This window comes from Chelon labrosus (genome assembly GCF_963514085.1).
Source record: "Chelon labrosus genome assembly, chromosome: 9".
NCBI lineage: Eukaryota > Metazoa > Chordata > Actinopteri > Mugiliformes > Mugilidae > Chelon > Chelon labrosus.
In genome coordinates, this window is record NC_140359.1 from 13,150,083 (window position 1) to 13,164,870 (window position 14,788).

At 41.8% G+C, this 14,788-nt stretch overlaps 1 protein-coding gene across 1 annotated transcript in view; it reads right to left on the reverse strand.

The window, feature by feature from the left end:
* Nucleotides 1-14,788, reverse strand: part of LOC311493190 (uncharacterized protein) — a gene marked incomplete at both ends in the record, with an annotated part of 214,019 nt that overhangs the window by 105,689 nt on the left and 93,542 nt on the right. Inside the window, 2 exons of the mRNA XM_084551751.1 lie at nucleotides 4,743-4,886; nucleotides 5,987-6,111. Of these exons, the coding sequence (XP_084407877.1) occupies nucleotides 4,743-4,886; nucleotides 5,987-6,111 (269 nt within the window). The remainder of the gene's footprint in view (nucleotides 1-4,742; nucleotides 4,887-5,986; nucleotides 6,112-14,788) is intronic.

Genomic DNA, 14,788 nt, shown 5'->3' on the forward strand with positions numbered 1-14,788 from the left:
ACTGTCCATATAGAATAACAAGGAAAAAATGAGTAGGAAATTCTACTACTGGTTGAATCATCTCACAAAGTAACAGGCAGGTGTACTGTATATATGTATTCCTGATGGAGGGTGTGTGTATGTGTGTCTCTGGGAAACACTGTAGATGTAGTTACACACTGTTCTGTGCACTGATTGATGGTTGCTGTCCATGCAGGCCTACATTTTTGAGTGGATTGGAGTCACAGCACATGAGCAAACACAAGATGGAAGACTGTGGAACTCTCCACTACAAAGAATAGCAAGACTCTCTGCAGCACATACACACAGTACAGAAACACAAACTCACACACCACACCCACAGATCCACATCCCCACCTCCATTGCTTGAAGATCTACCTGCCAGCTGCTGCCAGTCGCAGGGAAAGATGGGCTTTGTTGGTTTTGTGAAGCCCACCGACAAGACCCCCCTGGAGACTGCAGGTCTCCAGCAGCACAAGCCTCAGCCTTATCCACTCCGCCGCACAGGCAATCTGTTTTCTATATTACCAGCCTGTATCACTATACTATGCACTATAGAACAGCAATTGAGCAGGAAATTAAGTTAGGGGATCGGTATTTGGCGGAGGAGAACGAGCTGGTGTGGTCTTCTCTCTCCACATACAAGGATCATTAAATATCACATGAGTTTTTTGATAAATTTCCTCTTCTCCTCTATCTGCTGTTCCCATCAACTGGCTCCCCTCTTCCTCCTCTCTTTTTCTCTTGTCTGTCTCTTTTCTTTCTTCTTCAATTTCCCTATCATCATCAGCCCGTTTCTCTCTCGTCTTGCTGTATTTGTGGAGTGTATGAACCAAAACATCCTAATGGATGTTTAAACAGCTTGAGATGTGTCGGCCTGGGAACTACTTCCCTGTGACAGGGAGCTCTGGCAGGGAATTGAGACCATTATGGGGGGTGGGGAAATAGGGGACATATTTCTTTCTTTTCCTCGTTGTTTATTTCTCTTCCTCTCTCTGGATCCTTCTCTGCAGCCCCCCCTTGCTTCTGTCTATTTTCTCACATTATTCCTCTGTACATACAAATAGAGGACAGAATATAAGCATTTTTGGATTGTTATTTTTATTTTTTATTTTTTAACCTTGTTGACTTTTCTCTCTCTCTCTCTTTCCATACGTCTTCTCTTTTTCTTCTACTTCTTATGTTTCACTGTTTCCACTGAGAGACAGTTTGGGTCCAAGTAGTCCATGAGTGAAGGGAAAAGAGAGTAACAGCAAGATAGGTCAGTGTGCCTCTATTCAAAATGGTAATGCTTAACGCGTTGGCACACACACACATGCACACACATATATATAGAACTACACATACCAGCTCTCTGTACTCCTGTGTGAATCCACCGTTTCATTTTTAGGCACAAAAAAATGACTTTTTATTTCTTTTATTAACTTCTTAATCATGAACCTCATTATCAAACTAATAATTAACTTATATTTCAGATTAATTTTAGGTTAATTTTGGGCATCCAAGTGCCCCAGATCTCAACTTATTAATGAAATGTATATTCATAGAAGGGATTTATTCCATTTGCTCCTCTTTATACAAAAAAGGAAAATCTTCTGAGTGGACTTGAGCACATCTTCACCGGACATATTAATATGGTTTCAGTGATGTTTTCATGATAAGGATGAGAACATTTACATTTGATAGCTTAATATCTAATAACAATTGTAAATGAAAGATGACTCGTATGGAAACGCTTATCCCTTTCAGTGATTGACATTTTGAGTTTCTCAGTGGGAACAACATTTTTGGCCAAAACTCACAGACTTTATTACAACCACAGAGAAAAGACAGCAGAAGACACAGTGGCGCACACACACACACACACACACACACAAGGACAACAAGCTCTAGCTGCTACAATCTAAGGTCAATCAGTAGCGTTGACAGCTGAATTAACAAGTGCTACAAGCACCATTACATTTGGCTCCTGTTAGTGTAACAACAGATATACAGTATCAATACACTGTCAGGCAGATAATCAAATAAATCAATATCTATAAATAAGCAAAAGGAAGGAAAAATATACATCCCTCCGGAGGTAGATTCACGACCATCACTGGCCACATGGAACACACACGTTACTCAAGGCCTGAGCACTGGTCAGGTTATTGGGAGGGAGTCAGAGAGATAAGGCGGCGAACAGGTCTAAATCCCTCCTGAAGCTGACTTGATGGACAGACAGGCCACCATTAACAATGCGGTGGCTTGTGAGAGCAGCGGCTGATGGAAAGATACCCTGGCATTTGCTGTGTTAAGAAGTGGCCCTTAAAGATTTCACACTTCCAATTTCTTTGAATTATCTGCCATCTCAGGCCTGTCACTCAGCCCGACAATCGTAGATTCTTGCTCACTGAGGCACTGGACTAGTTATTGACGAAGCAATCTGCAGTGATACAGCAAAAGCTGATAAAACATTAGTCAAACAACACGCCGTGCAACTCTAGACTCACCTCACGCGTGAACAGATGCTCACACTTTTCGTTTCCCCTTTTTCGTCACAGGACCGTGAGTGTAGGTTTGGCACAATACAGTGGTGCTCTTAGGACTGTTAAGAAAGTACATTGGGTGGACACGTAGCTGTCTATGCATAATGCCATAAATCTGTGAAACTTTGCAAATCTTCTCTATATACGTACACCATTCTGATAGATTGCAGTTTACAGAGCAGAATGGTTTTGTTAAGGTCCTCTTATAAGGCAGTGATGACAGCCAATGCTGTTATGCGAGAGAACAGACTGCTTATCAGATCTTTACTGGTTTGATTCGCTCGCTGCTCCAGACAAGCCATGATAGAAATATCACAACATCCCCATTACCCTCAGCATTCAGTACATAGTGCACAGGCTGTGCTTTCTATGAATTATTAAAAGCAGACAGATTACGCTGCAAGGCTGCAAGACTGCTAGTCTAGAGGCACGGCGCAGATGCTGCTGAGCAAAACATTAACATTATGAGTCTTTTTTGTTGTGTGTTTTTTTTTTTGTTTTTTTTTTAGAAAAAAACTATTCAGAATCAGACTTGTGGGGTTGGCTGTTTAGGTAGGTGTATGAGTATGTGAGAAAAAGTGAATGGTGGCAAAAGATGAAGGGGGGTGAAGGGCATAATGTCAGGGCTTGTCTGACATGTGGCCTGGTGGGTTGGCTGGATGGTTGGTTTGCTGTCTAGATGGCTGCTTGGGTGCAGCCCAGCTCAAGCCTGGCAACTCTCTTTTACTCTCACTCTCTCTTTCCCTCTCTCTCTCTCTCCCTGGAGTGACAGGCTGAGACATTAAGACAGGCGTTTTAATTAACTGTGCCACTCTTCCACCTGCTGCCCTCAATATGCTCCGGCCCTGGCAAGCTGTCTCTCATACCACTGACTCGCTTGCTCTCTTTTTGTTCAGTCTATCTTTTTCTATCTCTTATCTTTTGTACTACTTTCACTTCTTTCTCTCACTTACTTTCCAATTTTCAAATCTGACCCTTCATCACTCCAACTTCCACACGTTTCTACCCGCGGCGCATCCCTCCGTAGTTTGACCCTAATAAATGGAAACTCATACCAATAGATAAGGTCGATTCCATAAGGCTCAAATGACAAAATTAGCCAATTTCTTTTTTGAACTTGGAGAGAATTAATTCCTACACGTGTCCTGTTCTACTGCCCCCTCTAACTACCCCCCCACCCATCCCACACACATATACACACACATACACACTGTTCACAGAGACACACACACTCACGCTCTTCAAATCTATCTGGTAATTCAGTTCTGCCCGACACTCATCAGGCTATTCATTAAGGCCTGATTGGAGATGGATATTTCTGTTCCCTCATGACAGAATGGAACTAGGGATCAGACCGGGGACATTACAGGATTTAAAAGAGCAACTGCAACACACACCAGTGTTGAGCGCGTGTCCTATCACTTGGACATGTCTGTGCAAATGTGTGCCCATAAATGTTTGTATTAATATGTGTAAATGTATGCCTGCCGGTTTAAGAATCCCATTTAGCGCGGTGACTCCTATAGTTTAATCATTTAGATCATAAATTGAGAATTAATTCAAACAGAACGGAGCAACAAATGATCCACTTTTAGCACTCTACTTAAATTGTATTACACTTTTAATGGGGTTAATAATAGACGGCATTAGCAACACAGGAAAACGACGCTACAAAGTGTTGTATTAAAAGGATTAATGTTCTCCCTTCAGAATTAAAGCCAGGTCTTGGAGATACAGCGAAAGCTAACAAATGGCCCAGCTCTGGCTCCACGATGGGGCCTCAGTCGCAGCTATACTACAGTAAGAAGACGGCAACTGGGGCCAATATATCAGCATGGAAGACAGGGAGCATTCATCTGCCGTGTGAAGACATGTGACTTTGAAGTTCTCCGCAGTGGGGTGAAAGAGCAGCCGTGGCCTCAACCTCTGTGTTTATGTAGCCGCACTAGCCCTGAGAGAGCTCTTAATGAATGATGTGGATAGATGGACACCACAGCTAAAAGCACACGCTCAGATGTCTGTGTGAGGGCCAAGACTCACAGCAAGGATTTACACATACTTTATGTTGAGGTTGTGGAGGTCGTGTGTGCAGTTCATACAGGCATGTACTCCATGTCTGCATGTACTATGAATAGAAAAATGCATCGGCAGCGGTCCTGATTTAGTATGTACCTGCATTACCTGAATAAGTCTGAAACATAAGCAGAGACTAACCTGTTAGAAGCAAGCTATGCCAACATCCTCCAGCTATGTCTGTCACTGGTGAGCTTGGTAACGTCACTTCCTCTGGCAGCAGGATGTTCCTCTTTGTGTTCCCACATGCACGTCCACAGCCCCACTGGAACAATTTGCCATCACCTGCATGTCACCAATTAACACATTTAATGTATTAAGTATTCTCAAGACTCATACATTCTCATTACTAAAAAAAATCAATAACAAATGATAAACATTTTCAAAATTTAGAACACAAAGGTATTATTAAGAAATATGCCTGCTACATGATAATATTAACTGATAGAAGCTGTTTAGGAGCCCGTGCGTGTCCTCCATTAATTGAAAAGTACAGCAGGGGCCTCCAACAACCCCCCTGCAGCTCATATGCATCTCTCTCCGGTGCACCTCTAGGAGCATGTTGTCCTTGTTGTGGTGCTGCTGCATGGGGGCCTCAGGAGATAAATTATGGATGCAACGCAAAAGCTGTAAAATTTGTTGTATCTTCTATTATCTTCATGTTAAAGGCCACAAAAGCTCTTCAGTGAAGTCAGCCATTAAGAAATGACAGGTATTGCTATCAGGCTTCTTTATAGGCTATTACCTGCAATGACAGCAGCTGCTGCTGCACCACTGTACGGCCTATCACATTATTTGCAGCTAAAGTCAGCTACTGTGTCATTTTGCCTCATTTTCTTGACAGTGCTATCATAAATCCATTGGGCTGCAGGGGAAACTGTCGACTACCTCGATTATCTTCATAGCCTGAATGAATTCTGAAATGTATGTAACAGGCAATGACTGTTATGGATCAGGAGCCAGAGCCATATTCTCGCTAACTCTCTCTCTCTCCCTCTCTCCCTCTCTCTTGTATCTCTCAGGTGATGTGCTGATCGAGGGCTTGAGGGCTCAGATATGCGCATAAAACTGAGTAAAAGAGGCGAACTTTGAAGCACACTGTGACAGCTCATGACTACTGACGTCAGCTCCCTTTCTTAAAGACATTTCCCAGCCAATTTGTACTTGTGTATTTTACAAAATAAAATAAAAAAAATCTACTGTAACAGGTGAAACACCAATGATAGGATTGCCTTCTTTTATGAGACTGTATTAAAGAAAAAAAGTTAACAAGTGCAGTAAACAAAAACTGCATTTTTAAATGGCAAACGTTTAAAATTACAACCTAATTGATGATAACATGTTGACTGAAAGTTGTGCAGGCCCGCACAGGAGCATTAAAGTACCTGTCAGCACAAGATTGTGGTTTGCCCCACAAGTGACCTTCGACACATGGCGCACACACTCCACAAAGCGAGGAACGACCACATTTTCATTAGAACCACTTCCAATTTGTCCATAATCATTCTGCCTGTAGGGAGAGAAGTATCAACACATAATTAAAAACATAATTAATTACCTGCAGGCATCATCTTCATTCTCTTTTATCACCATATTTTAAACTATGTACGATACAATTTCAAAGCATGAAAATAGTGCACATCCTTTAATTTCTATAGGCTAAAATAAATAATCGAATTAATTAAACTATTGCAGTGAGCGGGTACCACTGGGGACATATATGTGTTTCCTCACATTTCTACGAATCCTCTTTGTGACAATAACGAGACAGAGGCCTATCAGAAGTGAAACACCTCACTAACTAATTAGACTCTCAGGCTGCAGTCTGACAAAGTAAAAAGAGAAAAGTGCTTGAAGGGAGACTTGCTCTCCCGCAATTTGCATCTGCCACTTTTTACTGCATCTGTTCCAAGTGCCATTCAACGTTCTCTTCCTCCTTTTGTTGGGAAGTGTTGAGGCCCAACTATTTAAGCTCACCTCCTACCTACCCTGAGCTTTGTTCCTGCTCCTCTGCAGACCAGTAATGAGCCAACCGCCACAAAACTGCTAGGAAATTAATGACTCATTACGGACGGGGCCTAGGCCGCTCCACAGCCTCTCCTCCTCCCCCGCTCCACCCACATGCCCGCATGTAATCCTCTCTCTCTCTCTCTCTCTCTCGCCCCTTTCTCTCTCTTAAACCTCATCCCCTCAGCCCGTACAGAAAGACCCCAACACCTCCCTATCAATTAGAGCCTATTACAGGGCTCCCATGCTAGCAGGGTAAAGAAAGAGGGCCTTCACAGCTCAAGAGTGTGTGCAGGAGAGATTGGGGGAGTTGAATGAGGAGCCTTAAGGTGCTCCTTTCACACCCTTGCCCTTATCCATTATGCCAGTGTGTAAAGCCCCCTAGGAGAAACGTGCAGCCCCAAAAAGACTTGGGGATGAAAATAAGTCAAGGGAGGGATTCTTGGTCACACCTTTTCCCTTTTCCTCCTACTTCAGTGTCAAATTATATCATAACTAGTCCTTAAGCAAAGCAACATGGTCACTGTGCTCCTCCTTTAAATGGAGTGTTAGAAAAAGATGTCAAGCTCTGAATGGCATTAATCATACCATCTGTGTGCGCATTCATAGACTGAGACAGATATTAAGATGAAGCAAACGGTGGACAAACACCTTCACATGAAAATTCATGTGCTTATTGATTTCATTTAGTTTCACTCCCTTTTACCCTCCGCTGCATTCCCTCAGGCAATACCTACTTATTCAAGGGATTGTTGGTCTTTGTTCAGAGGAAGAAATACTGTTCTACACTGCCAGCATTTTAGAAAATCGTATCTTTTTTTTTTTCCTTGATAGGGTATGTATCAGCTTTTCATTCAAGCATTTTGAAGCCACGGTGCATTTCAAGACAATCCCTCTGAGAGTGAATGGGTGAGATCACATGGGTTTGAGGTGGTTTAGAATGGCAAATCCTGCTGAAAGTGTCATTTCCAGTCGGTGACATCAATTTGGTGTGTGAAACGGGGGCCCAGGAGAGCCCAATAGCCTGGGAGATTCCTGACAAGAGCAAAGGGCTTGGGGATCAGATCGTACTCACCTGGATAAGACAGGAATTTCACAAAGCGCTTCAAATACATGAAGCAAAGTGTGAAAGGAGGAAGACAGGAAGAAACATCACGACAGACAACTTAGAATAAAGTGCAGAGGCAACCTAAAAAACATAAATTTTAGCGTATGATTGCCTTTGTATCGCACATACTAAATTCTAGCAACGCTGTTCGAATTTTTCATTTTTATAGAGGCTACAAAAATAATAGCTTTTAAAAAACAATGTTTATTTTTATGCCATAAAGAAAAATCACTAATCTTATATGCGCAACTTCTTGTCCTTTTTGACTTTGATACTATTGTGTACACTAGTTGTTAGCATTAGTAAGAAAAAATACACCAGCTGATCAATGACCTCCATCTGGGGAAGACTGCCAGAGCTCATAAACATGGTTAATAGGGAGATATTAAAACAATGACATGCTCAAATTAAAAATCTAAAATTATCGGTTGCACTATTTCTGGTCAAACGTTTTGGTAACTGTAAAACAGTGCACATAGGCAGCAGTATTATCTCGAAGCCTCAATTAGCTTAAGTGAGAGCAAAATGGCTGATAATTATTGCGCCAGCTCATTAGACTTGTTTTGACACTAAAACCACTTAAATCACCACACAGGCATAAACACGAGCACAGATGCAAATGCACACATGCAGATGTTTGGAGTTTATACCCCTCGTAATGAGGCAGATACTGTACAGGTTGAGTTTTACTTGTTTAGAGGAAAAATGAAACAGTTAAACCTAGAATTAATAGGGTCTCACGGTTACATGAGCTATTAATAAATCAGTGCATGGATGGCAAGTTTAAATAAAAAAAATAAATAAAAAGAATGATACCATAGGAAAAACAAATGGCTGCCAGGAATGAGTGCACCTCAGGTCTAGTTAATCACGAAGTCAGTCAACTTTATAAGACACATCCTGGGTAAAACAAACAGGATGGCACTGCCGACTCCATTGATTTCATGAAAATATCATCTATGAAATAGTGAAGAGCACAAAAGCACGGCAATCATCGGCGGCACCTGCAATAGATCTTGGCCAATAATGATACAGGCTCCTAAAGAATAAAAATCCTTGGGGCCGGCCATGAAAGTTTAAGATTCAATGTGGTAAAATACAATGTGCTGTAAAATATTAATGTGTGTGGTAAAATTATGCCGGTGGTAATATTTTAGATTGCTGCTGTCTGTAAAAGAGACGTATCTGTATTTATTTACAAGCAGGGATAGTGGATGGGGGGCTTTGTTTGAAGCCATGTTTATGAATATCGACTCTGGCTCCTAGGTAAGTGGCTATAAATCTGCAGGAGGATCTTTGTAAAGTTCCCTTGGAGGACATAACTTCAGGTCTAACCGTCTCCTTCCTTCACTTGACTTTTAAACATTTAGATATTGCCCGGCCAACTACATTTAGAGCAGCTTCTAAATTATGAAGGCTTTCATTTAGATAGCCCAAGTGTTAACCGATCAAAACTGATGAATTGTAGCAATAGATTTATCTAGGACAGAAATATGGGTGCATTTGGCCTTTGATCTGGAGTGTTTATGAGTTTAAGGATAATAAAATAGATCTCTGCACAACTTGCTATGTTCCAGATGTTGACTTGGATGTGAAAGATGCCCTTAAACCCTTCACATCCACACCACCTACCCACGCTCATTTAAATATCCTTACACCACATACACATCATTATTTTTTTCCATCTATTCATATAGCATTTAACTTTTCAGACAGATTTCTCAATACTAGTCTCCCTGGGTAAAATGATGAAAAGTGTGAACTACTTGAAGCTGAGAGCGTGACCCGTGTTAATGAGAAGAGCATTTCTTGTACGATCAAAAAGATCATATATCACGTAGCTCATATCACCTCAGGCTATCGAGACCAGCTGGAAAAGTTCTATAGGTCTACACTGGACGAACCTTTCGCAGATGACTCATTTACACCTTCTTTTTCTTCTTTGACAAGTTTATCTATTTATTTTGGTTCAAGGCTCTGAAGTCCAGATCACTGGGGCTATTGCATTAGTAATGGTGCTGCAGTTGGCCGACCTGGAGATGACGGACACAGAGGTCTGTATCCTCCAGCTACGATGATTACATAGGAGTGAGGATTAAGAGAACTGATTTCTTCCCCGGTTGAGTTCAAAGGGCTCAATCAAAGTGTTTCACTGCTGAACTCTTGCCCCTCGCTTTCAATGCATAATTAACTGACAAGTGGTGATACAGTTGAGCCCTGTAAAAAGACAGTTTGTGTTGGGTTTTTTCCCCTGCCTTGTGATGAACGCAGCAACGGTTGATGTCACTACAGACTAATAAATGTCTGGAAAGCTTCATTGATCCAACCATCTAATTCCAAGAAAATAGCTTCCTCCTGTGCTAAATTGGAGAAAATTGACAACCCGCCATTAAAGCCCCATCTCTCTCTTTCTCTCTCCACTATTTCTTTCTTCATTTCGCCCTATTTTCATTTCTTTCTCCCCAGAGCAACTCCTGCTTCCTCAGAGCTAACCCTCGAGGCCTATTCGTTTATGTAGGACCACGGCTATCTCCGTCTCTGTCCATTCTGTCCCTGACGCTAACTGACACTAGGTATCAGTTCACACCCTGAACGCACAACGAGAGGTGCTAAACAAGGACTTCAGGACATGTCACAGCAGACTCAAAGGGCTTCACAGTAATACAGCACGAGTACAGACATGGTAAAGTGGACAGAACATGCTCACTCGGGAATAGTGACATGTAGTGTACACTGCACACAAGCAAGTCTATATTATATGGGCTTACAACTATGGTGCATTTAATAAATTACACTGTATGACTCAAACTACCCTATAAAAACATACCTTTTACTCAAAAAAACCAACATGTGGCAAAATAGTGATACGCTTTCACATTCGTTGATTTTATGGCAACGCATTTGTAGAAGAAGTAAATACTTCCATCTAAAACTCATTTTCTTTCTCTGTATTTGCAGTTATACTATTTATAGTGCGCTTCTGAGATCTATCGCAATTAGGCTATGTTCCGTGCTTAATCAGTCTTGATTACCTGTTGAACGTCCAAAACATGCAGCCTCCTGGCTCTTGGAGACATGAAGGTTGGGTTGCACTAATTAAAACTGATGCAGAAATGAGAGCGAAAGAAACTAAACAAAACACACGATTACGAAATTGGGGAGAGAGATATTATATAATCGGTCCGCATACACAAACAGACTCACCCTGCAATCAGAATCTTTCGTATAGATCAACATTGTTTTATTTCGTGATCGACATTATCCGTGCGAGATCCTCTTGGAGTTTTGAACAGAAAACCGACAGTAGAGGTCGAATCTTAAAGGCTTTCGAATATGGTGTGTATGTATCTTTGTCCAGAAAAAAAAGCAAAGAAAGTTGTCTTGTAACGAAAACCTTTGACTTTGAAACCCCAACCAAGTAGTTTTAGTTGCTAAAACTTTCCCAAATAGGAACAGTACCAGTCCGAAAAACCACAAAATCCAGTCTCCACGGCAAAGGTGCGTCATTTAACTTATACTATATCAACTGTCTGCAAATTTGTAAAAGGTCGTAAATGTTCTATCTGGTAGTAAAATGTCCTTTATCTATGAGGACATTTTTGTTTTAAAGCAACAAAACAATTTTCAATGAGTTTCTTAGGTTCACATTGAGAGAGCTGAACACAATGTCTTTGCTGTCAACATTCAAGAACCCACAGGTTGATGCTCAGGTTGCAGTCCAAGTACAAAGTGTCAATGAAAATAGTTGATATAGAAAAATGTTGAAACAATTTCCCTGTCTGTAACATAGAGTGCTTAAAGAGCTTAAAAGCTTTGGGGACTTGGACCGCTTTCCCCCCAAAGTTAGCGTCATCAAACAGTGTATGTATTTTTTATTTTTTTCCTCCTCTCACTTCCTGTTTTGCGACTGAAAATCATGTGGAGCCCACACCACTTTAAGCCAGTATTTACAGTTACGATCTGGCTGTTGTTTTCCAATGAGCCGAGCTATGCTTTTCCTTTTTTTTTTTTTAAATTCATTTAGCTGTAAGGCAGAGTGTGATAAGACAGAACGAAGACTTCCCTCATAACGAGGCCCATGCCAAGTCTGACATAATCCAATCTGGTCCATTTTCATCAGCTTTTGTCTTGTGTTTTTTGCTTCTCTTTTGGACTTTCCTTTGGTTCCAACGATGGCTCGAAAACCTGAAATGACACAATTCGGTCGCACTTGTATGGTGGTAAGGCTGCAATCCAAACGGCTTTTCTGCAGAAAAATCCTTGAAGACCCACACACATTTAAATCTGGCCCTGGGGGCAACAGGCTCTAAACCACCGAGATAAAAAAACATCCAGGCCAAAAGCAGAAATATATATTTTAAGGAAGGGCTTACCATGGCAACAAAAAGGCATGTCAAACTTGTGGAAAGGAGGCATTCTGACTGAGGAGTAAACACAGACCACTGTGCCCGTAGGAAAGCCTAGCAAAAGCTCTCCGCATATTAAAGGGCCCAGCCTCACACATGTATACAGCAGAAAGGGAGACAATGGCGGTAATAACAGGCGAGGCGTCAGGGTGCGGAAAAGACGGTTAAACGGTCATTTGTGAGAAGAAACGTAACGGGGTCTAATAGAGGCTGTGCCATAGGCAGGGTCTTGCGGAAAGAGACAAATAGCGTAGACTTAAATATGTTATGTGGCCTCAACGAGAAACATCCCCTCCAGTCCAATGGTGTGCAGTCAGTGAAAACATTAACAATTTACTAAAGAAGCTTATTGAGGACATCAACACCTGGTTCAGAGACTCCACGTTTCTGTGCAACGTTAGGTCGCAAATACAGCATCACACGAAAATACGTGGCTTAGAATAAGAGGTTGCTGCACGTTTGGGAACGTCAGCTTTAAGGAAGAAATTGTGGCAAAAGACAGACATGATGGAAGAGAACCAGGAAAGTGCTGGATGTTTTATGAAAGTGTTTGTGTACATAAAGATATACTTTTTGGAAAATCTCAAGCCACTTTGCCTCCAATCGAAGATGGGAGGGGAAGAAATCCGGCACCCCGCTGCTCTGTGGCACACTGTGCCACCTTCATGGCGAGCCGTTGATACGCAATGAGGATGCTTTCAATCTTCAATAGCATCTGACGACGGCAAAACAAATTCAACAGAGAGGTGAAAGGAGGGAAAAAGACGGAGTGGGATTCTCACAAATAAAAACCTTGCCATATTCTATTTTTCTATTCACACTCATGCCGTGAATGCTTATATTTCAAGTGTAAACACAATCAGAGCCGTGCAGGAATGATGAAAAGCCGTTACTCTTATTATAGGAGAAAATAACAAGCTCTCATGAAGGGATTGATTGTTTTCAAATCGTAGATCTTTGTAAGAGGAGTGTAAAGTAGAGCTAAGTCTCCATTATAGGACGCTGCTGCTACATTGCTTTTGATTTTCTGTCAACATCCCTCTTACCAACTAGGCACTGTATTTACTAAATGCATCAGGGCCAAGAAATGGATTGAAAATATTGTTCGTCTTCTGCAATCCAAACTGTGTCAACCAGTTGGAGGTATCGCAGGTCTTTTATTCCGAGTGTCTCACTCTGCCAGTGTTTATAGATACTGCAGGACTCTTCTGAATAGCTGACTGCACAATATGGGTGTAGTTACTGTAACAAAACCGAACATAAATTAACCGTGAACCATGCAAGCAGGCAACTCACTCCGGCAAAGCTCTTTTTCTCTGACGCGGGGATTATACACAGAAAAGGAGTCTTGAACCGAGTGAGAACTGTTCCCCAAACACGTCCTCGCACAAATCAACGCCTGTTTAATAAACATGCTTTTATTCTCATGTTTTACTGGTTTTACACCCAAACAGTGTTTTATGATGGTAATGATTATTGAACTACTAATTCAGCGCATAAAATATGGCTTTGAAGAGTTGACAGGCAATGCTGTACGACGTTCACAGTAATTATATTTTAATGCCTTGTTCCGTGTTTTTTTGATAACGTAATACCTCGTACTCAAACAAAGGTTACAATCCCGCACTATATCAACGCACTGCAGTAGGTTTAGCTCTTGACTCTATCCGCCTCAGCTTCCCAACACTCCCATACAGTACATACAGACCTGTATGTAAGCGCATACATAACGCCACATAAATATATAAAACTTGCATCCTTCTCCGGTTGCTAGACTGCCCCCCAACACTGTCTATTATAAGGCAGTCATCTGCACCCCTCACCCCTTTGCCTCTCCCTCAGAGTCATGGCCCTTCTGTCCCTTCTAAGTACCCCAATAAATTCAAATGTAATGCTCCTAAATGAGATCACTTACATGTGCCATTTCTCTTCAGCTATATTTATCATCTAACACTTTGGCCTTCATTAACAAATAGCACTCAAGGAGGTGGCAGCGGTGGGTGATTCCTCATCCCTGCCGTGGGACAGAGAGCGAGAGAGAGAGCGAGAGAGAGAGAGAGACAGAGAGAAGGCCGTCACTAAAGGACACCGACTGGACCGCGTGGGGGTTAACACTTGACTTTGTGACGTAAGCCTCACTGAGAAGTGTTTCATGAGGTCAACTAAATTGCTGGCAAACAGATCTGGATAAATACCGTAAGCTACAGTAGTAACAAAGGACGCACCACAACATATTTTTGCGCCAGTATATTAATATCTTGACCTTTAGATCATTTTGTTTGCACAGTATAAAAAATAAAACGTGTAAACACTGTTGCGGCCACCCAGGGTGCGTAACATGACTCACTCCTGTTCACCAAAACAGTTCAGAATTTCAACTTGAAGCAAAAGCTTATTACACTCACAGAATCCCTCCTTCAGAGCACCATCACACGATAAATACAAAAATACAGAGGCCACCCACTGACCAATGAGCATCAGCCAACTAGTTTTGGCCATTTACATCGGAGGATTTAATTGGCTGTCGTCTCCAGCATTGTGCGAGGCAGTGGGGTGCATATGTATGCTACCACTCCTGTAATATTACACACTGCTCATCACTTAAGGTTAAGCCTACCTATTGTTTAATTTATAGTCCAACTATTATTCTTGCGCTGGCACTGTCT